The 25,747-nt window shown below is 41.7% G+C and overlaps 1 protein-coding gene across 11 annotated transcripts in view; it reads right to left on the bottom strand.

Annotated features, from left to right (window-relative positions):
• Positions 1 to 25,747, bottom strand: part of NLRP3 (NLR family pyrin domain containing 3) — a 52,277-nt gene that overhangs the window by 18,240 nt on the left and 8,290 nt on the right. For 8 of the 11 annotated variants that reach the window (XM_038544093.1, XM_038544097.1, XM_038544096.1 and 5 more), the window contains 3 exons: positions 23,831 to 24,004; positions 21,674 to 21,844; positions 20,164 to 20,334 (listed from right to left, as the gene is read on the bottom strand). The exons of 1 other annotated variant lie outside the window; for it this stretch is intronic. In XM_038544093.1, coding sequence (XP_038400021.1) covers positions 20,164 to 20,334; positions 21,674 to 21,844; positions 23,831 to 24,004 — 516 coding nt within the window. The remainder of the gene's footprint in view (positions 1 to 20,163; positions 20,335 to 21,673; positions 21,845 to 23,830; positions 24,005 to 25,747) is intronic. 2 more of the 11 variants (XM_038544098.1, XM_038544102.1) reach the window with 2 other exon arrangements.

Genomic DNA, 25,747 nt, shown 5'->3' with positions numbered 1-25,747 from the left:
CAGATCACATGCTGGAAAAGTGGTGGTCTTTAGAAGATGTCTCTGAGAATCAAAGTGTTAGTGGGAATCATTTCTCTTTTCCTCCCTGAGCCTACATAGCTGGAAGTTTGCTGGAGCCAGCATTAACATCCCCCACCTCTCTTACCAATGCTCCATGTCCTGCTCTCTGTTCCCCTGCAGAACCACCACAGCTAAATCTTCCATCTCAGCAAGTGACCATCCAATGTGACTCCCACCCCAGCACAACCAGCAAGCAGCCCCAGTAGGGACCTGCACTACTCCAGGGGGACTCCTGCCCCAGGAAGATAGGGAGGTAACCCCACACACCAGTGTGCCCACATTTTTGGCAGCTTAGCCTTTTAGTTGCATACACATGAAGAATGCCTTACCATTCCATGCAGCAACATCTGTGGCAGAGAGGCTACATCCAGACAACTAGCCTGGTTGTGGCCCCCACCTACCTATGAGCCTGCAGCAGCCTCAAAAGCCCCTTTAAAGAGCAGGAACTAAACTCCACCCCCTGCCCATAGCAGCCACAAAAAAAAAGTGCATGCAGCCCACATAGGACAATACCCCAGGACTGTCTGATTTTGTTGACCAAGAGCATTGCATCAGGGATAACCGAAATCTTTTCTGTACAAAGGCACTATTTTTATGACCAGGAAATGTAGCCAATCTCTTTAATACTTGGAAACAAACAGAGAGTCTGACAAAATGAAGAGATAGAGGAATAGGTCCTACATGAAAGAACAAGAAAAGGCCCTTTTAGCCTTTACAGGAAAAGGGCTAAATAAAACATTGATGAGCAATATATCTGATAAATATTCAAAGTAATGGTCACGAAGATACACAAATTAAGAAAAGATGAAGCTAAAGAGGTTCATACAAGGATATACAATAATTTAAATGATAAAAAAAAGTAATGAGAAGAGGAGTAGGCAAGATGAAGGAAAGGTAAGAGTCCTTGTTTCATCTAGTGCCCCATATTTAGCTGGATAACTTTCAAACCATCTTGAACACCTATGAATTCAACCTGAAATGTAAAGAAAGAGCAGCTGGAACACTACAGAGAGAAAAGTGATCGCTTCTGGAAGGTAGGAGTGCGAAGAAAAGAAAGGAGGGGATATATCAGAAAATAAATTGGGGGGGAGGGGGCTTTTGTAAGCCACTGCAGAAAGTGATACAGCCCTAGGGCGTACAATCAGAACTCTTAGAAATCTGCTCCTGAGAGAGGCTTCCAGGCCTGAAAAGTGCTCAGGTGTGAAATAGGGCAGAATCATAGGAGGGGCAGTGAGGTCTCAATATTCCCAGAGGCACAGAAAGTTCACAGCTTTTCTTAAGCTGCAAAATTCCTGAACATTTCAGTGGGAAACAGATTTGGGTCAATGAGGCTGGGAGAGAACTCAGCTTTCACCATAAACCACAAACCATGGTCAGATCGGGGGATGGCTGTCAAGGTCCTGGTGAAGGACTAGAATGCATCAACCCTCTGATTGCATCTGGGAGAGGTGGAGAGGGTGCACACTCTAGCAGGTGAATGTTCTCTGCCCCAGGGCCCAAGAGTGGAGAGAAGCAGGCTATCCTCCACTTCCTCCAGGAGAGGAGGAGCTGGTGAGAGCACAAGACATGAAAGCTCTCCCACCACCCAGCACCTTCAAATTGTGGGAAGCAGTACTACCAGGCCCTCCCCCAGGAAGATCTGAGCCAGTGTGCACTGAGAGACTGCAGTTCTGCACATGCAGGGAGTTCTTGGCTCTGGGACTGGAGGTCTGGCTGCTGGCATTTTTTTTTCTCCTCTAACCCTGGAGAGGTGAGGCCTCCAGGGAACAAAGACTTCAGAGGAAAAACATATCAGCTGATATGGAACCCAGAAACCTGACAGGGAATGTGGCATCTCTGCCCAGGTTCAGACACCTGAGAATCAGCAATCAGCACAGCAGACCCCTCCCAGAAGACCAGCTGAAAGAACAAGGGAAGAGCAAATTTACTGACCAGGCCATGCTGGAAAGCTCCAGGACTGAGGGAAAATAGTATATAGAACTAGGGTTTGTTTTTGTTTTTTTTTTTTTTAAGATTTCTTTATCTTTCGAATTAAAAATTTTCAACATTCTTTCTTTTTTCCTGTCTTAACTACAATATTTTATCAACTGTTTTTAATTTTTTTCCTTTTTGACTTTCATATTCTTACAATTATATGTCATAGATATATTCTTCATTTGTTGCTTCCTTTCAACATATTCAATTTAATTTTTTATAGATATTTAAGTTTGGGGTGGGTGAGGGTTTTTTTTGTTTTGTTTTGTTGTGTTGTGTTTTATAAATCTGGAATTTAGTACCTCCTAACATACAGACAAAAATACACTCAGTCAGTGGAGCACTGTGTTGGTCAATTCTGTGAGATTTTATCCTCTTTCCATTCTGCTCCCCTCTTTTTTCTTCACGTTTTTGTTGTTGCTGCTGCTCCTGTTATTTCTCTATATAAGTTTTGCTTTTCATAGGAGGAATTTTTATAGGAAAGAATTTAATACCTTCTAACATACAGACCAAAATACACTCAGAACCAGGAAGATCACCATGATAGTCCACTCTGTGAGCTTATATTCTCTCTCCCTCACCACTTCCTTCCTCATCTTTTTAAATTTTTACTATTTTTTATTAGTTTTTCACTTTCACTGTCTTTCTCTTTTTCTTTTATTCTCTGGTCCCTTACCTCTTCAGATTTGTCTACGTTGTATTTTACATAGGTCATGGTCGATATTTTTGACTCTGCTTACTCAGACATCCACTTTGCACTAGACAAAATGACTAGAAGAAAGAATTCATCACAACAGAACTGGAAGTAATTCTCTGCCACAGACTTAATGGATATTGATTTAAGGAAGATGGCAGAGATACAATTTAGGGTTATAAATATAAAATTACTGGTGGCTTTTGAAAAAAGTATAAAAGACTAGAGATTCTCTTACTGCAGAAATGAGGTCTAACCATGCCATAATAAAAAATACTTTAACTGAGATGCAGTCTAAACTGGATGCTCTAACAGCTAGGGTTAATGAGGCAGAAGGGAGACTGAGTGACATAGAAGACAAGTTGATGAAAAGGAAGGAAGATAAGGAAAACACAGAAAACAAATTAAGAGCCCATGAAGAGAGGCTCCAGGAAATATGTCATAGTTTGAGAAAGAATAATATCATCTTAGGGGATTCCAGAAGGAGTGGAGGGAGAGGAAGAGAAAGTATGTTTGGAGATATATATATATGGCTGAGAATTTACCTAATCTAGGGAAGGAATCAGACATTCATATCCAAGATGTATAAAGGACTCGGCACACACCAAACCAACAAAAATTGATCAACACCCGGTATATAAGAGTGAAACTTGCAAATTTCAGAGATAAAGAGAAAATCGTGAAAGTAGCTCAAGACAAGAGATTCCTGGGATCCCTGGGTGGCGCAGCAGTTTAGCGCCTGCCTTTGGCCCAGGGCACGATCCTGGAGACCCAGGATCGAATCCCACGTCAGGCTCCCGGTGCATGGAGCCTGCTTCTCCCTCTGCCTGTGTCTCTGCCTCTCTCTCTCTCTCTCTCTCTCTCTCATAAATAAATAAATAAAAATTTAAAAAAAAGACAAGAGATTCCTGAATTATACGGAGAGAAATATTAGATCAATAGCAGACCTTGGAACAGAGACCTGGCAGGCCAGAAGTTGGCATAATCTTTTCAGGTACTAAACAAGAAAAACGTGAAGCCAAGAATACTTTTTCCAGCCAGACTAACAGAATAGAAGGATAGATAAAGATTCCAGGACAGACAGAAACTGAAAGAATATGTGACTGGGGGGACAGGGCAAGAGGGCAGAAGAGTAGGGTCCCTAAGTTACCTGTACCCAACAAATTACCTAGGTAACTTTCAAATCATCCTGAAAACCTACAAATTCGGCCTGAAATTTAAAGAGACAACAGCTGGAACGCTACAGTGAGAAGAGTTTGCGCTTCTAACAAGGTAGGAAGATGGGGAAAAAATAAATAAAAAAGCATCCAAGGGGAAGGGGCACCCGGGAGGAACCAGGCTAAGGCCACGGGGGCGGGGGGGGGGGGGGGGGGGGAGTGCCGCCAGGACAGGAGACCCCAGCCCCAGAGAAGCAGGAGCTTTACCAATCATCCCAGATGGAAAGGTGCTCACAGGGAGCTCAGGCAGGATCCCAGGAGGGGCAGGGATGCCCTCAGGATCCCAGGTGCACTAACAGAGGAATTGCGCCCCAGGAGAGAGCGCTCCACACACTGCCGGCCAAGCTCCCTAAAGTGCTGCAGCACATGCCCTGCAGGCCCCCGGGACCAGCTCAGGCAACAGCCCCAAGCAGCGGCTCAACACGGTAGCTCCACTCAGATGGGGCTGCCTGGCCTGGGAGCAGCTCAGGTGGTGGTTCAGGTGGGAGCTCTGCGCGGAGGGGGCTGTACAGCCCAGGAGGGAGGGAGCGATTCCAGCCGAGGAGGCCTGGGAGCCCAGGGTGCTGGGAGACACAGCACAAGATCTGCCACTCCCCCAGGACAGGCAGAGGCCAGGAGGACAAAGGACAGCAAGGACGCTCCTGCCACTGGGAGGCCCCAAGCTGTGCAGATTGGCGCTCCCCACCCCAGAACATCCAGGACCCTGCCTACTAGGAGCTGCAGTAGTTACTGCAGGAGCTGACTCTAGGGCTGGAGAGCTGGCCGCCACCACTATTGTTTTTCCTCCTCCTACTGTTGCCTTGTACCTGGGACTAAGCAGGGGAGTCACAGGATAAACAGCTAACACTGAGCCCTGCATCTGGCAAGGGGCCGTGCAGCTCCCCCAGAGGCACAAACTTGAGAATCAGCACGGCAGGCCTCTCTCCTAGAAGACCAGCTAGAAGGACAGTGGAAAAGCAAGTTATTGAACAAACAGCACCAGAAAGTTCCAGGGGAAATAGAGGGATTTACAGTATATAAAATCAGAGGGTACTCCCCATTGTTTTTTGTTTTCTGTTTCCCCCCCACCAACTTTTTTTTTTTTTCTTTTTTTCTCTCTTTTTCTCTCTTTTCAAGTACAACTAGTTTTTGGCCTCTCTGCACTGAGCAAAATGACTAAAAGGAAAACTCACAACAAAGAAGGAATCAGAAACAGTCCTCTCTCCCACACAGTTACAATATTTGGATTAAAATTCAAATGTCAGAAAGCCAATTCAGAAGCACAATTATAAAGCTACTGGGGGATGGAGAAAAAAAGCATAAAGGATTCAAGAGACTTCATGAATGCAGAATTTAGATCTAATCAGGCAGAAATTAAAAATCAATTAAATGAGATGCAATTCAGACTGGAGGTCCTAACAACGAGGGTTAACGAGGTAGAAGAAGAAGTGAGTGACATAGAAGCCAGGTTGATGGAAACAAGGAAACTGAGGAGAAAAGAGAAAAACGACTAAAAGATCATAAAGATAAGTTAAGGGAAATAAATAACAGTCTCAGAAGGAAAAATCTACGTTTAATTTGGGTTCCCAGGGGCGCCAAAAGGAACAGAGGTCCAGAAAGTGTATTTGAACAAATCAGAGCTGAGAACTTCCCTAACGTGGGAAGGGAAACAGGCACTCAGATCCAGATGATAGAGAGATCCCCCTAAAATCATAAAAACCACTCAACACCTCGACATTTAATAAGGAAACTTGCAAATTCCAAAGAAAAAGAGATGATCCTTAAAGCAGCAAGAGACAAGAAATCCCTAACCTTTATGGGGAGAAGTATTAGGATAACTGCAGACCTCTCTACAGAGACATGGCAGGCAGAAAGTGCTGGCAAGATATATTCAGGGTCCTAAATGAGAAGAACAAGCAGCCAAAAATACTGTATCCATCAAGACGCTCATTCAGAATAGAAAGAGTGATAAAGAGCTTCCAAGATAGACAGGAAGTAAAAGAATATGTGACCACCAAAACACCTCTGCAAGAAATATTAAGGGGGACTCTTTAAAAGAAAAAGGAAGTCAAAGGAAACAATCTACAGAAACAGGAACTGAATAGGTATCATGATGACACTAAATTCATATCTTTCAATAGTAACTCTGAATGTAATGGGTTTAATGAGCCCATCAAAGGCGCAGGGATTCAGACTGGATAAAAGTGCAAGACCCATCTATTTGCAGTCTACAGGAGACTCATTTTAGACTTAAGGACACCTCCAGCCTGAAAATAAAAGGTTGGAGAACCATTTACCATTCACATGGTCCTCAAAAGAAAGCAGGGGTAGCCATCCTTATATCAGATAAATTAAATTTTCTCCCAAAGACTGTAATAAGAGATGAAGAGGGATACTATGTCATACTTAAAGGATCTATCCAACAAGAGGACTTAATAATCATGATTATTTATGCCCTGAATGTGGGAGCTGCAAGTATATCAATTAATAACCAAAGTTAAGACATACTTCGATAATAATAAACTTATACTTGATGACTTGAACACACGCTTTCTATAATCGACAGATCTTTTAAGCACAATATCTCAAAAGAAACAAGAGCTTTACATGATACACTGGACCAGATGGATTTCACAGATATTTACAGAACTTTACATCCAAACGCAATTGAATACGTATTCTTATCCAGTGCACATAGAACTTTCTCCAGAATAGACCACATGCTGGGTCACAAATCAGGTCTTAACCAATACCAAGAGATTGTGATTGGCCCATGCATATATTCAACCATAATGCTTTGAAATTATAACTAAATCACAAGAAGTTGGAAGGATTTCAAAGAAGGGTAGGTTAAGGACCATCCTGCTAAAAGATGAAAAGGTCAACAAGGAAATCAGAGAAGAATTAAAAAGATTCTTGGAAACTAAAGAGAATAAAGATACAATCGTTCAAAATCTATGGGATACAGCAAAAGCAGTCCTGAGGGGGAAATACATCGCAATACAAGCATCCATCCAAAAACTGGAAAGAACTCAAATACAAAAGTGAATGTTGGATCTAAAGGAGCTGGAGAAAAAACAGCAAATAGATCCTACACCCAGCATAAGAAGAGAGTTAATAAAGATTTGAGCAGAACTCAATGGAATAGAAACCAGAAGAACTGTGGAACAGATCAACAAAACCAGGAGTTAGTTCTTTGAAAGTTCTTTGAATTAATAAGACAGATAAATCATTAGCGAGCCTTACTAAAAAGAAGAGAGAAAAGACTCAAATTAATAAAATCATGAATGACAAATTGGCAAAGAAGAAGTCAAACTCTCCCTCTTCGCAGATGACATGATACTCTACCTAGAAAACCCAAAAGACTCCACCCCAAAATTGCTACAACTCATACAGTAATTTGACAGTGTGGCAGGATACAAAATAAATGCCCAGAAGTCAGTGGCATTTCTATGCACTCACAATGAGACTGAAGAAAGAGAAATTAAGGAGTCAATCCCATTTACAACTGCACCCAAAAGCATAAGATACCTAGGAGTAAACCTAACCAAAGAGGTAAAGGATCTATACCCTAAAAACTACAGAAAACTTCTGAAAGAAATTGAGGAAGACACAAAGACATGGAAAAATATTACATGCTCATTGGTTGACAGAATTAATATTGTGAAAATGTCAATGTTACCCAGGACAATTTACACATTTAATGCAATCCCTATCAAAATACCATGGACTTTCTTCAGAGAGTTAGAACAAATTATTTTCAGATTTGTGTGGAATCAGAAAAGACCCCGAATAGCCAGGGGAATTTTAAAAAAGACAACCATAGCTGGGGGCACCACAATGACAAATTTCAGGTTGTACTACAAAGCTGTGGACATCAAGACAGTGTGGTACTGGCACAAAAACAGACACATAGATCAATGGAACAGAATAGAGAACCCAGAAGTGGACCCTGAACTTTATGGTCAACTAATATTCAATAAAGGAGGAAAGACTATCCATTGGAAGAAAGACAGTCTCTTCAATAGATGGTGCTGGGAAAATTGGACATCCACATGCAGAAGAATGAAGCTAGACCACTCTCTTGCACCGTACACAAAGATAAACTCAAAATGGATGAAAGATCTAAGTGAGACAAGATTCCATCAAAATCCTAGGAGAGAACACAGGCAACACCCTTTTTGAACTTGGCCACAGTAACTTCTTGCAAGATACATCCATGAAGGCAAAAGAAACAAAAGCAAAAATGAACTATTGGGATTTCATCAAGATAAGAAGCTCTTGCACAGTAAAAGACACAGGCAACAAAACTCAAAGACAACCTACAGAATGGGAGAAGATATTTGCAAATGATGTATCAGATAAAGGGCTAGTTTCCAAGATCTATAAAGAACTTATTAAACTCAACAGCCATGAAACAAACAATCCAATCATGAAATGGGAAAAGGACATGAACAGAAATCTCACAGAGGAAGACATAGATATGGTCAACAAGCACATGAGAAAATGGTCCGCATCACTTGCCATCAGGGAAATACACATCAAAACCACAATGAGATACCACCTCACACCAGGGAGAATGGGGAAAATTAGCAAGACAGGAAACAACAAATGTTGGAGATGATGTGGAGAAAGGGCAACCCTCCTGCGCTGTAGGTGGGAATATGAACTGGTGCAGCTACCCTGGAAAACTGTGTGGAGGTTCCTCAAAGAGTTAAGAATAGATCTGCCCTATGACCCAGCAATTGCACTATTGGGGATTTACCCCAAAAATTCAGATGAATGAAATGCCGGGACACCTACACCCCAATGTTTATAGCAGCACTGTCTACAATAGCCAAACTGTGGAAGGAGTCTCGGGGTCCATTGAAAGATGAACAGATAAAGAAGATGAGGTTTATGTATACAATGGAATATTACTCAGCCATTAGAAATGACAAATACCCACCATTTGCTTCAGCGTGGATGGAACTGGAGGGTATTATGCTGAGTGAAATGAGTCAATCGGAGAAGGACAAACATTATATGTTCTCATTCATTTGGGGAATATAAATAATAGTGAAAGGGAATAGAAGGGAAGGGAGAAGAAATGTGTGGGAAATATCAGAAAGGGAGACAGAACATAAAGACTCCTAACTCTGGGAAACGAACAAGGGGTGGTGGAAGGGGAGGTGGGTGGGGGGGTGGGGGTACTAGGTGACAGGCACTGAGGAGGGCACTTGACAGGATGAGCACTGGGTGTTATTCTGTATGTTGGCAAATTGAACACCAATAATAAATAAATTTATTATTTAAAAAATAAAATAAAAATAAAATAATTTTCAAGCATTTCAAAAAAAAGGAAAGATGAATGGATAATGAAGATGTGGTTTATGTATACTATGGAATATTACTCAGCCATTAGAAACGACAAATACCCACCATTTGCTTCGACGTGGATGGAGCCGGAGGTTATTACGCTGAGTGAAATAAGTCAATCAGAGAAGAACAAACATTATATGTTCTAATTCATTTGGGGAATATAAAAAATAGTGAAAGGGAATAAAGGGGAAAGGAGAAAAATGAGTGGGAAATATCAGAAAGGAGACAGAACATGGGAAACTCCTATGTCTGGGAAAGGAACTAAGGGTGTGGAACGGGAGGTGGGCGGGGCAGGGTACTGGGTGAGGGGCACTGAGGAGGGCACTTGATGGGATAAGCACTTGGTCTTATTCTATATGTCGGCAAATTGAACACCAATAAAAAATAAATTTATATAAAAAAAAAGAAAGCATGGGTAGAAATCCTCATATCAGATACATTACATTTTCTAATAAGGGATGGCGAGTGACACTATATCATACTTAAAGGGTATATGTGACAAGATGACATAACAATCATGAATATGATGCCCCTAATGTGGGAGCTACCATGTATATCAATCAATTAATAACCAACATAAAGAGATTTTTACATAGTAATACATCGATAGTAAGAGACATCAACACGGCATTTGCAGCAAAAGACAGATCCTCTAAGCAGAACATCACAGAAGAAACAAAGGCCTTAAATGATATACTGGACCAGATGTATTTAACAGATATATACAGAACTTTCCATCCAAGCACAAGTGAATGCACATTCATCTCAAGTGCCTATGGAACCATCTCCAGAATAGACCACATGCTGGGTCATAAATCAAGTCTCGACCAGTACCAAAAGACTGGGGTTGTCCCCTGCATATTTTCAGACTACAATGCTTTGAAACTAGAACTCAGTCACAAGAAGAAATTTGGAAGAAACTCAAACACATAGAGGTAAAGAGCATCCTGATAAGGATGAATGGGTCAAATATAAAATTAGAGAAGAATTAAGATTCATTCAAACTAAGAAAATGAAGGCACAACTGATAAAAATCTCTGGGATACAGCAAAAGTGGTCTGAAGAGGGAAATACATTGCAATACAAGCCTCCCTCAAAAAACGGGGGCGGGGGGATCTCAAATACACAAGCTAACCTTGCACGTAAAGGAGCTGGAGAAAGAAAAGCAAGTATAGACTAAACCAAGCAGAAGAAGAGAAATAATAAAGATTAGAGCAGAACTCAATGAAATAGAGACCAGAAGAACTGTAGAACAGATCAACAAAATCATGAGCTGGTTCCTTGAAATAATTAATAAGATAGAGAAACCCCTGGCCCGATTTATTTAAAAGAAAAGAGAAAACACACAAATTAATAATATCATGAATGAAAGAGGAGAGATCATAAACAATCCCAAATAAATAAAAATGATTTTTAAAACGCATTATGAGCAACTATATGCCAACAAATTAGGCAATCTGGAAGAAATGGTTGTGTTACTGGAAACCTACAAATTACCAAAACTGAAACAGGAAGTAATAGAAATCTGAGCAGATGAACAACCATCAAGGAAATGGAAGCAGCAATGAGAAATCTCCCAAGAAACTAGTCCAGAGAGAGATGGCTTCCCAGGGGAATTCTATTAAACATTTAAAGAAGAAATAATACCTATTCTACTAAAGTGTTTCAAAGGATGGAAATGGAAGAAAAACTTCCAAACTCTTTCTATGTGACCAGCATTACCCTGATCCCAAAACCAGACAAAAAGGTGAATTACAGACCAATATCCCTGATGAACATGGATGCAAAAGTTCTCAGCAAGATACTAGCCAATAGGATCCAACAGTACATTAAGAAGATTAAACATCATGAGCAAGGAGGATTTATCCCTGGGATGCCAGGCTGGTTCTACATTGATAAAACAATCAGTGTGATAAATCACACCAAAAAAAGAAACGACAAGAACCATATGATCCTCTCAAGAGATGCAGAGAAAGCATTTCACAAAATACAGCATCCTGATCAAAACCATTCCTGATCAAAACTCTTCCGAGTGTAGGAATAGAGGGAACATTCCTCAGCATCTTAAAAGCCATCCAGGAAAAGCCCACAGCAAAAATCATTCTCAACGGGGGAAAACCTGAGAGCCTTTCCCCTAAGATCAGGAACAAGACAGGGATGTCCACTCTCACCACTGCTATTCAACATAATACTGGAAGTCCTAGCCTCAGCAATCAGACAACAAAGAGAAATAAAAGGCAAAGAAGAAGTCAAACTCCCTCTTCACAGATGACATGATACTGAATATAGAAAACCCAAAAGACTCCACCCCAAGATTGCTACAACTCATACAGCAATTCGGCAATGTGGCTGGATACAAAATCAATGCCCAAAAGTCAGTGGCATTTCTATACACTAACAATGAGACTGAAGAAAGAGAAATTAAGGAGTCAATCCCATTTACAACTGCACCCAAAAGCATAAGATACCTAGGAATAAACCTAACCAAAGAGGTTAAAGGATCTATACCCTAAAAACGATAGAACACTTCTGAAAGAAATTGAGGAAGACACAAAGAGATGGAAAAATATTACATGCTCATTGGTTGACAGAATTAATATTGTGAAAATGTCAATGTTACCCAGGACAACTTATACGTTTAATCCAAACCCTATCAAAATACCATGGACTTTCTTCAGAGAGTTAAAACAAACAATTTTAAGATTTGTGTGGAATCAGAAAAAACCCCGAATAGCCAGGGGAATTTTAAAAAAAGAAAACCATAGCTGGGGGCACCACAATGACAAATTTCAGGTTGTACTACAAAGCTGTGGACATCAAGACAGTGTGGTCCTGGCACAAAAACAGACACATAGATCAATGGAACAGAATAGAGAATCCAGGAGTGAACCCTGAACTTTATGGTCAACTAATATTCAATAAAGGAGTAAAGACTATCCATTGGAAGAAAGACAGTCTCTTCAATAAATGGTGCTGGGAAAATTGGACATCCACATGCAGAAGAGTGAAGCTACACCACTCTCTTTCACCATACACAAAGAGAAACTCAAAATGGATGAAAGATCTAAATGTGGGACAAGCGTCCATCAAAATCCTAGAGGAGAACACAGGCAACACCCTTTTTGAACTTGGCCACAGTAACTTCTTGCAAGATACATCCACGAAGGCAAAAGAAACAAAAGAACGAACGAACTATTGGGACTTCATCATGATAAGAAGCTTTTGCACAGCAAAGGATACAGTCAACAAAACTAAAAGACAACCTACAGAATGGGAGAAGATATTTGCAAATGACGTATCAGATTAAGGGCTAGTTTCCAAAATCTATAAAGAACTTATTAAACTCAACACCAAAGAAACAAACAATCCAATCATGAAATGGGAAAAAGACATGAACAGAAATCTCACAGAGGAAGACATAGACATGGCCAACACGCATATGAGAAAATGCTCTGCATCACTTGCCATCAGGGAAATACAAATCAAAACCACAATGAGATACCACCTCACACCAGGGAGAATGGGGAAAATTAATAAGGCAGGAAACCAGAAATGTTGGAGAAGATGCGAGAAAAGGGAACCCTCTTACACTGTTGGTGGGAATATGAAATGGTGCAGCCACTCTGGAAAACTGTGTGGAGGTTCCTCAAACAGTTAAAAATAGACCTGCCCTACGACCCAGCAATTGCACTGTTGGGGATTTACCCCAAAGATTCAGATGCAATGAAACGCCGGGACACCTGCACCCCGATGTTTCTAGCAGCAATGTCCACAATAGCCATTCTGTGGAAGGACCCTCGGTGTCCATGGAAAGATGAATGGAAAAAGAAGATGTGGTCTGTGTATACAATGGAATATTACTCAGCCATTAGAAATGACAAATACTCACCATTTGCTTCAGCGTGGATAGACCTGGAGGGTATTATGCTGAGTGAAGTAAGTCAATTGGAGAAGGACAAACATTATATGGTCTCATTCATTTGGGGAATATAAATAATAGTGAAAGGGAATATTATGGAAGGGAGAAGAAATGTGTGGGAAATATCAGAAAGGGAGACAGAACATAAGGACTCCTAACTCTGGGAAACGAATTGGGGGTGGTGGAGGGGGAGGAGGGCGGGGGGTGGGAGTGAATGGGTGATGGGCACTGAGTGGAGCACTTGATGGGATGAGCACTGGGTGTTATTCTGTATGTTGGCAAATTGAACACCAATAAAAAATAAATTTATTATAAAAAAAAAAAGAAAGGATGAATACCCACCATTTGCTTTGATGTGGATGGAACTGGAGGGTATGATCCCGAATGAAGTAAGTCAATCGGAGAAGGACAATCATCATATGGTTTCACTCATAGCAGGGAAATAATAAATAGTGAGAGGGACTATAAGGGAAAGGAGGGAAACTGAGTGGCAAAAAATTACAGAGGTAGACAAACTATGAGAGTCTCTGAACTCTAGGAAAGGACCTGAGAGTTTTGGAGGGATGTTGATGGGGTAGTGTGGTAATGGGTGACAAGCATTAAGATAAGATAAGTACTGGGTGTAATAGTATATGATGTCAAATTGAATTTAAACTAAAAATATTTTTTAAGTATGATCAAGAGAATTTTACATTTTTTAGCAAAAGCATTGCAGACCAGAAGATAGTGGCATGATACATCTAAAATGCTGGAAGGGAAAACTCTGTAACCAGTAACAGTCTACTTGGCAAGATTATCATTCAGAATAGGACAGATACAGTATTTCCCATATGAATAAAAGTTAAAGGTGTCCATCACCATTACACCAAGCTTACGAGAAATGTTAAAGAGGATGCTTTCAGTGGAAAGAAAAACCCATAACTAGAAGTAAGAAAATTATAAAAGGGAAATAGTCACAGATAAAAACAAACATTCAGTAAAGGAAGTAGATTAATCACTTATAAAGACAGTATGGAGGTTAAAATCCAAAGCAGTAAAATCAATTACATCTACAAACACCAGTGAAGAGATACACAAGAAAGAATAGAGATAAAATATGACATCCTATACATATCACATGCAAGCAGAGTAAAAATATAGTGCTTTTAGAATGTGTTCAAATTCAAGCAACCAAAAATTTAATATAAACTGCTATATACATAAAATGCTATATATGAATGAACCACATGATAACCACAAATAAAAAACCTATAATAAATACACAAGAAATAAAGAGAAATTAATTCAAGCATAACACTAAAGAATGCCATCAAACCACAAGGGAAGAGAGCAAGAGGACAAGAAAGGAACTACAAAAACAACCAGAAAACAAAATGTTGTTAACCAGATTAACAAAATGGAAGTAAATACATGCTAACCAATAACTACTTTCTTTTTTTAAGATTTTATTTATTTATTCATGAGAGGCACACAGAGAGAGAGGCAGAAGTATAGACAGAGGGAGAAGCAGGCTCCTTGAGGGAGCCCGATGTGGGACTAGATCCTAGGACTCCAGGATCACACTCTGGGCCAAAGGCAGACGCTCTACCACTGAGGCACCCAGCGTCCCACCAATAACTACTTTAAATGTAAAAGGACTACACTCCAATCAAAAGACATAGGTTGACTGAATGAATAAAACGAAATAGACCCATCTAATATGCTGCCTGCAAGGGAATCACTTCAGACCTAAAGATATCTACAGACAAAAAGTGAAAGGATGGAAAAACATATACCATGGAAATAGAAAAAGAAAGAAAAAAAGCCAGGGAAGGAATACTTATATCTGGCAAAATAAACTTTAAAGTGAAGTTATAACAACAGACAAAGAAAGGTACTATATAATTATAAAGGGAGTAATCTAATTATAGGATACAATTATTGTCAATATCTATGCGCCCAACATAGGAATACTGAAAATGCAATGCCATCATTAACAGACATAGAGGGAGAAAATGACAGTGATACAATAATAATAGGGGATTTTAACACCCCAATTACATTAATGGATGGATCATCCACACAGAAATCAATGAGAAAACAGTGACTTTTAACAATACATTGGACCAGGCGGACCTAATGGATATATACAGAACATTCTATCCAGAAACAGCAGAATATACATTCTTTCAAATACATAGAAAACATTCTTTACAAGACAGGTTTCAATAAATTCAGGAAGTTTGAAGTTAGATCAAGCATCTGTTCTGACCACAACAGTATGAAACTAGAAATGAATTACAAGAAAAAATCTGGGAAGAACATCAATACATGGGGGTTAAACAACATTCTCCTAAACAACTAATGGGTCATCCATAAAATCAAAGAGGAAATTTTTAAAAACATGGAGACAAATGCAGATGGAAATACAACAACCCAAAATCTTTGGTATGCAGTAAAAGCTGTTCCAAGAGAAAGCTTACTGCCAATACACACTTACCTCAAGAAACAAGAAAAATCTCAAATAAACTGCCTAACCTAACACCTGAAAGAGCAAAAAAAGATGAACTAACAAAACCAAAACTAGTAGAAATAAGGAAATAATAAAGATCAGCACATGAGTAAATTAAATAGAAACTAAGGAAACAATGGAAAGGATCATTGAAATCAGGAGCAGGTTCTTTGAAACTGTAAAGAAAATTGATAAACCCTTAGCCAGACTTACCAAGAAATAAAGAGGAGTCAGATAAATAAAATCAGATATGAAGGAGAAGAAATAACAATTAACTTCACAGAAGCACAAATAAAGATAAGAGAATTTTATGAAAATGTATATGCCAACAAGTTGGACAACCTATAAGAAATGGATAAATTCTTAGAAACATACTTCTCCAAAATTGAATCAGGAAGAAATAGAAAATATGAAAAGATCAATTAATGAAATTTTGTCAGTAATCAAAAAATTACCAACAAACAAAGCCCAGGTCCAGACACAGGTGAATTCTACCAAACATTTAAAGAAACATTAATACCTATTCTTCTCAAACTATTACAAAACTTCCAGATTCATTCATTACCCTGATACCAAAACCAGAAAAATACACTACCAAAAAAAAAAAAAAGAGAGAGAGAGAGAGAGAAAGAGAGAAGCCTAGGCCAATATCACTGATGAACATAGATGAAAAAATTCTCAACAAAATATTCAACAATACATTAAAACATCATTCATCATGGTCAAGTAGTATTTATTCAGAGGTGCAAGAGTACTTCAATGTTTGCAAACCCATCAAAGTGATACATCACATTACTAAGAGAAAGGACAAAAACCATAGGATCATCTCAATACATGCAGAAAAATCACTTAACAAAATACAACATCCATTCATGATAAAAACTCCCAACAATATGGGTTTGTAGGGAACATACCTCAACATAATAAAAGCCTTATGTGAAAAACCCACAGATAACATCATATTCAATGGTGAAAAGCTAAAAATTTTTATTCTAAGGTCAGGAACAAGACAAGAATGTCCACTCTCACAACTTTTATTCAACATAGTTCTGGAAATCCTAGTTGTAGCAATCAGACAAAAAAGAAAAAAAAAGGAATCCAAAGTGGTAAGGAAAAAGAAAAGGGGCAGGGAAACTACTTTCTGTATTACTACAGTAGTAGATACATGCGGTCATACACTGATCCAAACTCACACAATGTGCATAAGCAAGAGTGAATTCCAATGTAAACTGTGCACTTTGTGTGATTATGATGTGTCATCAACTCCTCAATTATAACGAATGTATCACCCTGTTCAGTGATGTTGATGACAGGGGAATCTATGCATGAGTGGGGAAAGAGTATGTAGAAATTCCCATACTTTCCTCCCCATCCTGCTGTGAATCTAAAACTGCTCCAAGACATCTAAATCTATTTTTAAAAAAAGAAGAAGAAAGAAAGAAAAGAAAAGCTAATGAATCATATGTGGGTTTAAGACTTGTTTTCAGAGCTATCTCTCTCCACATTGTTTTTGAAGCTAAGGGGCACAGGAGTGGTCCCAGAGAGGGTACAAACATCAGTAAGAAAAGAAAACCAGTGGTGAAATCCCCATACCACAGGAAGAGAAGTCAGTGCAGGACCCAGAGAAACAGAAGCTGTAGAAATAGCAGGAAAGACTGAGTAATTCTCCAAAAACAAGAGGAAGGTGATAAGTAAATGAAAAGCAACAGATGTTAAGTAGAGACTGGGGAGGCTGTTCAAGTCAGAACTGGAACCACTGAGGGCCCTCTGAGAGTCTGTGCTCTGGGTCTCTCCACTTCTCTTTTTTCCCTGGAGTATTCCTTTTCCCCTGGCTCCTTCAGAGCTCACAATTCCCCTGCAGTTAGTACCTGATCCTAGGCCACTCGGGAGACATTTGCTGCCCACCTGGCCAAGAAAGCAGCCCTCACCATCAGCTCCAGGTTTTATGATACCCCATAGATGTATTACACATTGTTTGCCTGCTGTCTGAGGTACACTGCCCCCTGTAAGCAGTGACTCTTGGTCTGCCTCACTCACTGCTACTGTCGGCACCTACAGGCAAACCCCCAGAGTGCTCACAAGTAAAGAGGCCCAAGGACGCCTTTGAACAAACCAAGAGTTGCAGAGGCCAAATTGCTGAGGTTGAGTCATGCTGAGAGGATGTGGAGGTGTTGGATACAGTGTTCTTTGAGGACAGAGGCACTGTGACATGTGCGGGTGGGTTGATGGGACAGGTGGAAGGATAACACAGTGGTGTAACCACATGTGGCTCGTAAGGATGAATTAAGGGATTATTTCTCAGTGAAAACCCTCCCTGCTCTATTATGTCTTGGTGCTGACGTGGATTCCTATTCATATCAGTAATGGGAACAAAGACATTTACGGTTTGCTTGTTGTAGATAGATAACATTGACAGAACCACAATTCAAAAATGCCTAAACAATTCATCAAAAGAAAGGTAAGAGGACACCTAGCAGAGCTGAAGGTGAGGCCCATGCAGGTTGATGAAGCAGGACGTGGAAGCCCCCTAGACAGACACGACATCATGAGGCAGTGCACTGCACTGGGCTGTTTGCACATGCTCCACTGCCTTCGATCTGGGTGTCCTTGGGCAAATGTCTTATGCTCTCTTAGCCTCATTTTTTCCTATTGAAGTTGGAGACACTGATCATGTTTAGGTACATGATTATCAGTTGTTATTTTTGTGTCGTAATGAGAAATATGTATAGTTTGCAGTTTAGTTTGCAGAAATATGTATATATGCAGTTTCTGGCACAGGGCTTCTAACACCTTTGGAATGTCCAAAGTGGAGCAGTCTCTTTTGCAACTCAAAGGAGCCCCCTCTGAGCACACCTGAGTTTATACTAATGGGGTGGCTGAAGGTGAGACCCATAGATGCCCTTAGGATGGGGCTGGTCACCAGAATGACCAAGTGATTAGCGAATTGGAACCTTCAGCCCCACCCACCAAACTCAAGGAAGGAGAAAGGAGGAAGGCCAGAGATTAAACTCTGTAAACTCTCTGAATAATGAGATTCAGAGACCTTCTAGGTTGAAGAAAGCATCTGTGTGCTGGGAGTGTGGCCAACCACAACTACATGGGGACAGAGTCCCTGTGCTCCAGATCTCAGCCTATATGACTCTTCATCTAGCTGTTTATTTACATTCTTTATAATATATTTTATAATAAATGTAAGTTGTGTTTCTCTGATTTCTGTGAGCTGTTCTAGCAAATTTTCAAACCTGAGAGGGGATTGTGGAAGTCCCCAGTTCATAGCTGAGTCAAAGAGATGTGCAAGTGAACTGTGCCCACTACCTGCATTGGTATCTGACATTGCCAGCATGGGGAGCATACAGGACTAGGCTCTTGACCTGTGGGGTCTGCGCCAACTCTGAGTATATAGTGTCAGATCTGAACTGACATGTGAGACACGCAGTTGGGTTCTGTAGAGATTTGGTTGTTAGTGTTAGAAAACATGCCAGAGGGGTGCTGGGGTGCTCAGTCAGTGAAGCATCTGCCTTTGGCTTAGGTCATGATCCCAGGGTTCTGGGATGGAGCCCCATGGCTGGCACCTTGGTCATGCTCGCTCTCTCTGTCTCTCTCAAATAAATAGATAAATATTTTAAAAATAATGAAAGGAAGGAAGGAAGGAAGGAAGGAAGGAAGGAAGGAAGGAAGGAAGGAAGGAAGGAAGGAAGGAAGGAAACACGCCAGAATTTCACATTATTATTTACTACAGAATTCCAATATGAAGTTGTGATGCAATGTGCCTGCCAGAAGCACAAGGAAACCATAGGGCCCCCTGTGACAACACAGTGCCCTGCCACAGGGGGTGAAAAAACCACCACATATCTTTAGGAGTATTAGGCTCAGGTCTTGGCAGTATACTTCTCAGAGGGACATGAACAGAGAAGCCCTTCCTGGGACAGCATGACTACATAGGCGAAGGTGGGAAGCCGCATCCTTCTTGAGAATTCAGAGACGTCCAGGCAAGAGAGGAGAAGCCTAGAGTTCGAGTGTGGTCTCTGGGGAATTGAGATCAACATCTCTCAGCAGAGCCCTGGGGGGTGAAACAAGGACCAACCCCAGAAACCAAAGAAGGTGCTGCATAGACACAACTCTGTCCTCCTGCTGTGGCTTCACTGGGCAGCAATGATGGTGTGCTTCGAAGTGTTCACACGTGAAGCCAGTAACTATCCGTGTGAGTGTCTGAGGAGCAGGTGGGGGGCCTCAGCTCAACAGCCCCTACAGTTTCCTTCAACTCTAAGAATCTCCAGTTCGGGGTCATAAATACCTTACAGTAGAAAGTAGTATCTAGCACCTGCAACCACCTCACATACTGGCTCCTCCGTTCTCTACCCTCCATTCCATCTGACCAACTTTCACAGAGCAAACCCCATCGTGTTTCCCATTACATCCCTAAGGAGGGGGTGTTTGCTTCTCCACTGAGACACCCACAATGACTTACCCCAGTCTCTGAAGTTTACATTGTGGGTGCTTTGCTTTTTCACATAGAACTCCAACTCCTGCATCTTCCAGGGAATTTTCCCCCAGGTAGAGTCTGGTCAGGGACTGGTTGGTGCTCAGCACGGATGCAAGGTCCTCACAACATGCTGGTGTGAGACAGCAACTGACCAACCTTCCACAGAGATGGCAGAGTGTCATTCACTTCTCTCATCTCACGCTGTGAATCACGGAAGCGCTGGCTCTGATGCGGCCTCTAGTCCAGTCCGCACATGGGAAGCACATCCAAACTACTCAAACTTTCTATTTCCTTTCCTTTGGCATAATACCAAGGAAACACCTTCCAGCCCATGCCCAATCTACATCTCTTCGGGTCCCTGCACTAATCCATATAGTGTAAAATATACATGGCATAACATTCACCATTGCAACCCAATTTAAGTGTACAGTTCACGAGCATTTAAGTGTCTTCTCTGTGTAACTGTGACCCCCATCCATCTCCAGAAGTTTTTCATCTTTCCCAAACTGGAAATCAGTGTCCACTAAACACTAACTCCCCATACCTCCCTCCCCCAGCCCCTGGGACCCACTCTTCTACTTCTTGTCTCTGTGAATTTGACTATTTTAGGTGCTTCCTGTGAGTGAAATTGTACATATCTCCCCTCTATGTATGGCTTATTTTAATTAGTTTAATGTCTTTCAGGTTCATCCACATTGCAGGATGTGTCCAAATTCCTGTTAAGGATAGATGCATGTCTGTACCACATTCCCTGACTCCCAACTGCAATCCCACCCACATTTATTCATCAATGGATATTTGAGGTATTTCCACTTTCTGGCTATTGTAAATAATGCTGCTGTTGACACAGATGTGCAAATACACATTTGGGTGCCTGATTTCACTCTCTTTGTATGTACCCAGAAGTAAAATTGCTGGGTCATGTTTCTGAGGAACTGACATTCTATATCCCACACTGGCCATACCCTTTACATTCTCATCAGCAATGCGTTATAGTTCCAATTTCTCCACATGCTCATCTACCCTTGTGGTTTGGTTTGGTTTTATAACAGTCCTCCTAATGGGTGTGAATCGTCACTACCATTTTCAAGTGTTTTCTCTTCTTCAAAATTCAAGTCTCCCAGAAGCAGTAAATGAAAGGCTGCGTAAAATACCAGGTGTCTGTATTGTGTTAGCACCTCTCTTCTTGCTTAGCATGGAGACCAAGAACTTGTCATCAACTCCCAAAATTCTTCCGGAGCAATGCATTACACTGGTTTTACTTTCTTAGCTAGACTGTAAATACCTTAAAAGTGAGCATGATTTGATTCTTTAAGCTCCTTCCCTAAGGCTTAGTATGTGGCTCTTCCCACAATAAACATAACTGACTGAATTATTGATCAACATCTGGAAATCTTCTGAACAGTGATGGCCATTCTCATGCGAAAACTGTAGCCCATCATGAATCATCGAAGCCACAGCTCACGCTTTGTGAAGGAAAATAATTCAGACTCACCAAAGCTTGTTCAGATTGCAGAACAGATGCTTCAGCCCCACACAAAGAAGTCTAATTCCAAAGTCTCCCAGGGCGTTGTGGCTGAGATCCAATTCCTCCAGCTTCTGGTTGTTGCTCAGGACCGAGGAGATGTTGAAGCAGCACCGATAGGAAAGGCAGCACTGCCCCAACCTTCATTCCAAGCACAGAAGCAGAAGCATCAGAACACAGGCTGTTTCTCTGTCACTGCCTTCTGGTCTGTGCTTGTTTTCAGCACCAAACAGGGGCATTTGCATTCTCACATTACAAAAGGAAAATTTTAATGAAAGTTACATGAAAGTGTGATCTTATCAGAACGCCTGTATGCAGCCTGAGTTTTAGTGTGACTTTGGCTCCCGGGCTCAGTGAACTCTCTATGTAAATAATGGTCAGCTCTCCAATGTGTACATGGCATGTCCCTGTCTTATAAATGGAAAAGGTGGTGAACCTGTGTGTTCCACCTCGTCATCACACATTCCTCACTGTGAAAATCCCTCAGGTGGTCTCTCTAGAGTTTTACCCATCTACTTCTCTTTGTCAATCCTGTTCCCATTGTTCTGTTTAAAGATCAATTACCAGCCCCCCACCTACACTGAAACAGCAGGAATCTCTAGTTCTTGACTTGTTTTACAACGACACACACACACACACAGACACACACACACACACCATTATCACCATCACCACCAATAACAACACTTTGTGTCCCTGTCAGAGGAGCAAGAACAACATTCTCCTTTCTAGGTGAATAATTCATCATCCTAGAGCCTGTTAAACAATCTTCCAGGGGTACCTGGGTGGCTCCATCAGTGAAGCTGGGTCACTATCCCAGGATCCTGGAATGGAGCCCATGTTGGGCTCCCTGCTCAGTGGGGAACCTGCTTTTCCCTCTCCCTCTGCCCCTCCCCCTGCTTGTGATCTCTCTCTCTCTCTGTCAAATAAATAAAAACATAAAAACATAAATAAATAAATAAATAAATAAATAAATAAATAAATAACAATCTTCCTTTCTGCTACTATCTTCACACCAACCAGAAATAAATGTGTAACTAAACCCCTGTTTACCTCCAAAATATCTCAGAATCACCCATGTTTCCCTCATTGTGTCTCCCTCTCTGGAATTACACAGGGGCACCCACCAGGGCAGTTGAGGAGACTGGTGTGGGATGGAGATAGAGAGGCAGGTAAAGAGCCAAAACCAGCCAGAGCCTTGAAGGTAAGAAAAGAATTTGTAATTTATCCTGCATTATACCATTCCCTTACCTAAATGCCCTGGTGGGTGCCCTAGTGTGATTAGATGCTTAAATAAGACACGGAGGGAGAGTCAGAGTCACAGGCAGAGAAAGAAGCAGGCTCCCTACAGAGAGCCCAATGCGGGACTTGATCTTGGGACCCCAGGATCACGACCTCAGCCAAAGGCAGATGCTCAACCACTGAGCCATCCAAGTGCCCTTATACAAAATATTTTCATGAGGTCCAGCCCAAGTAGCCATTGTATATGACAAAACTCTCCAATTCTCATCTATGAGGATGGCCAGTGAGGAAATGGAAGATCATGAAGGTCATGCGCTTTTCGTTGCATCACCAACACAGGCCTTTCACTTCCCCTACCTTCTTCCCCATTTGAAACTTCCCAAACAACTGGCCTCTGATCCATTCTTCCTTCTCACTTGTTATGGACTGAACTGTGTCCACCTCTCCAAAAAAACCATATGTTGAAGTCTTAATCCCTAGGATTTCAGAATTGTGACTTTATTTGGAACTCAGGCTTTAAATGAGGTCATCAGGACAGGCCCCAATTCAACACAACTGGTATGCTTGAGGAGAGCCAACATGAACACAGAGACCATGTGAAGACACAGGAAGAAGACCATCATCTACAAGTCAGTAAGAAAGGCCTCAGGAGAAACCAGCCCTGCTGACACCTTCATCTTGAACATCCAGCCACCAGGACTATGAAATAATGAATTTCTATTGTTTGAGCCTCTTGGTTTGTGTTACTTTGTTATATAGCAGCCCTAGAAAACTAATAAACCACTGATCTGGGGTCTTCCTCTCTCTGTCTCACTCATAAATACATGCAACAGGTGAGCGCACGCGCGCGCACACACACACACACACACACACACAGGTTCTTACCACAATTTCCGAATATTACAGCCAGGATGCTGGAGCATTTCACATAACACATTTACCCCTTGGTCCCCCAGAGCATTGTCACTGAGATTCAGTTCAGTGAGACTCAGTGAGTTTCTGCTCAGGACTGAGAAGAGACCCTGCCAAAGGCTGACAGTGACCTGGCAATTCACCAACCTAGAAATTGTAAACAAGAAAGAAAGAAAAGAAAAATCAGTTCAGACAAAGACCTCCTGAGGATTAAGAGCTGACTCACAGAACCACAAATGGCCTACTGAGGAATAACAAAGCCAGGGACGGGAGGGGAGGGGGCAGCCTGGTAAGACTATCCTGCACACTCTATTATGGAAATAGCATGAGTCTGTGACTTGCTGCCTTTGCACACCCTCCGGAGCCTCCCCCAGGTGTCTTTCTCTTCCCTCTCTCATCAGTCAGCCATCCTGCCCACGGCCTTGGTCACTCTGCTAAGTGACCCAGAGACCACTTCTCACATGGGCTGCATAATAGCATCAGCAATGCTGCCAAAAATCCCTAGGCCAGGTGACACCATGAGACTAATATCAGAATCTCTGAGATGGGACCACATACATCAATATTCTTAAGACTTGCAGTGGTTCCAATGTGCAGCTCTTGTTAAAATGCAGATTCTGACTTTGTGTGTCTAGAATTAGACATGCAGCTTTGCACTTCTAACAAGCATGGGATGGATGCCCAATGCTGCTGGTCTTTAGAAGGTTCTGGAACACACAAAGCAAGCTCTTGCCCTCAGAGGAAGGTAACTATCATCTAATGAGATGAGTGTCAGGCTTTTCATCAGGAGTTTTAGTCTGAGTCTCTGTAAGCCTTCTTCACAGCTCTGTGTGATCTTGGTCAGGTTTCTCCTCAGCATAGTTTTTGGGGCCCTATAGAGCAGATATGCTTCCTTCCCTCACTTTCTCTTTCTCACCCTCTACAGCTACCCTAAACTATTTGCCATTATAGGGACACACCCTGCTTCACTACCTCTGCCCTCTGAACCCACTATTCCCTCTGTTCAAGCCACCCTTTGCCCACACTTGGGTTTCTCATGCTCCGTCTCTCAGAGGCCAGCTGGTCAAGGGCTTCCCACCATGTGTTTCTGGTACATCCTATAGATGTTCTTGCCATAGTCCATCTCTCTCTACTGTCCATCATTGTTTTCCAACTGTCTCCACAACTGAACCTTAAGTTGCTGTGAGCAGGGACAGGTCTTAGCTAATGCTGAAGCCCTAGCAGGTGGTCCTTGATGACTGAGTGATAAATAAAAAGGTTGTCCTAGTAGCAGTGCCAAGCATGAGAGAGGGAGTTGAAAAGTCATGATCCCTGGTGGAAGGACCAGTCCCCTTTCTCCTTAATTTTGTCCCATGTCAAGTGTTTTCTAGGCAGGTTAAACCCAAGCATTCACAGAGCATCCACCTTCCCACCATAGCTGTGGCAGTTCCCAAGCATGGACTTCAGAGGTCAGGCAACTGAACTGTTTTGCTGTTCAGACACAGCGACTAGCTTCTGATCTCCTACAATATTGATGAACAGACCCTGAAGAGGGTGCTGTTGGTGACTTCCTGGTTATAAACATAATGTGGGACTTAAAATCACCCTCTCCTTCCCAGCTCTATTACCCTCAATTTTCCCTCATTATAACTTCCAATGAAACCATGTCCCTCCCCATAGTGTCCTGCATAATCTGTTCCTCAGACACCAGACCCCACTGCCAAAATCCCCTTACCTTCTCCTGCACTCACCCATATCCTACCAAACCTTCAAGGCAGTCTCAAACCTCACTCCTCTGAGAAGCCTCCCTTCAGCACCCAGTACTAAAGGCCTTCTGTCTTCTGTGCTCGTGAGACAGTCACTGGGGTTGTTTTGCTCCTTGGGTATTAACTGAATACTAAGCACTAGAGC

The sequence above is a fragment of the Canis lupus genome, chromosome 8, assembly GCF_011100685.1.
Source record: "Canis lupus familiaris isolate Mischka breed German Shepherd chromosome 8, alternate assembly UU_Cfam_GSD_1.0, whole genome shotgun sequence".
Classification (NCBI taxonomy): Eukaryota; Metazoa; Chordata; class Mammalia; order Carnivora; family Canidae; genus Canis; species Canis lupus.
The sequence above is the reverse complement of the archived record's forward strand: the minus strand, read 5'-3'. Positions and strand labels throughout refer to the sequence as shown.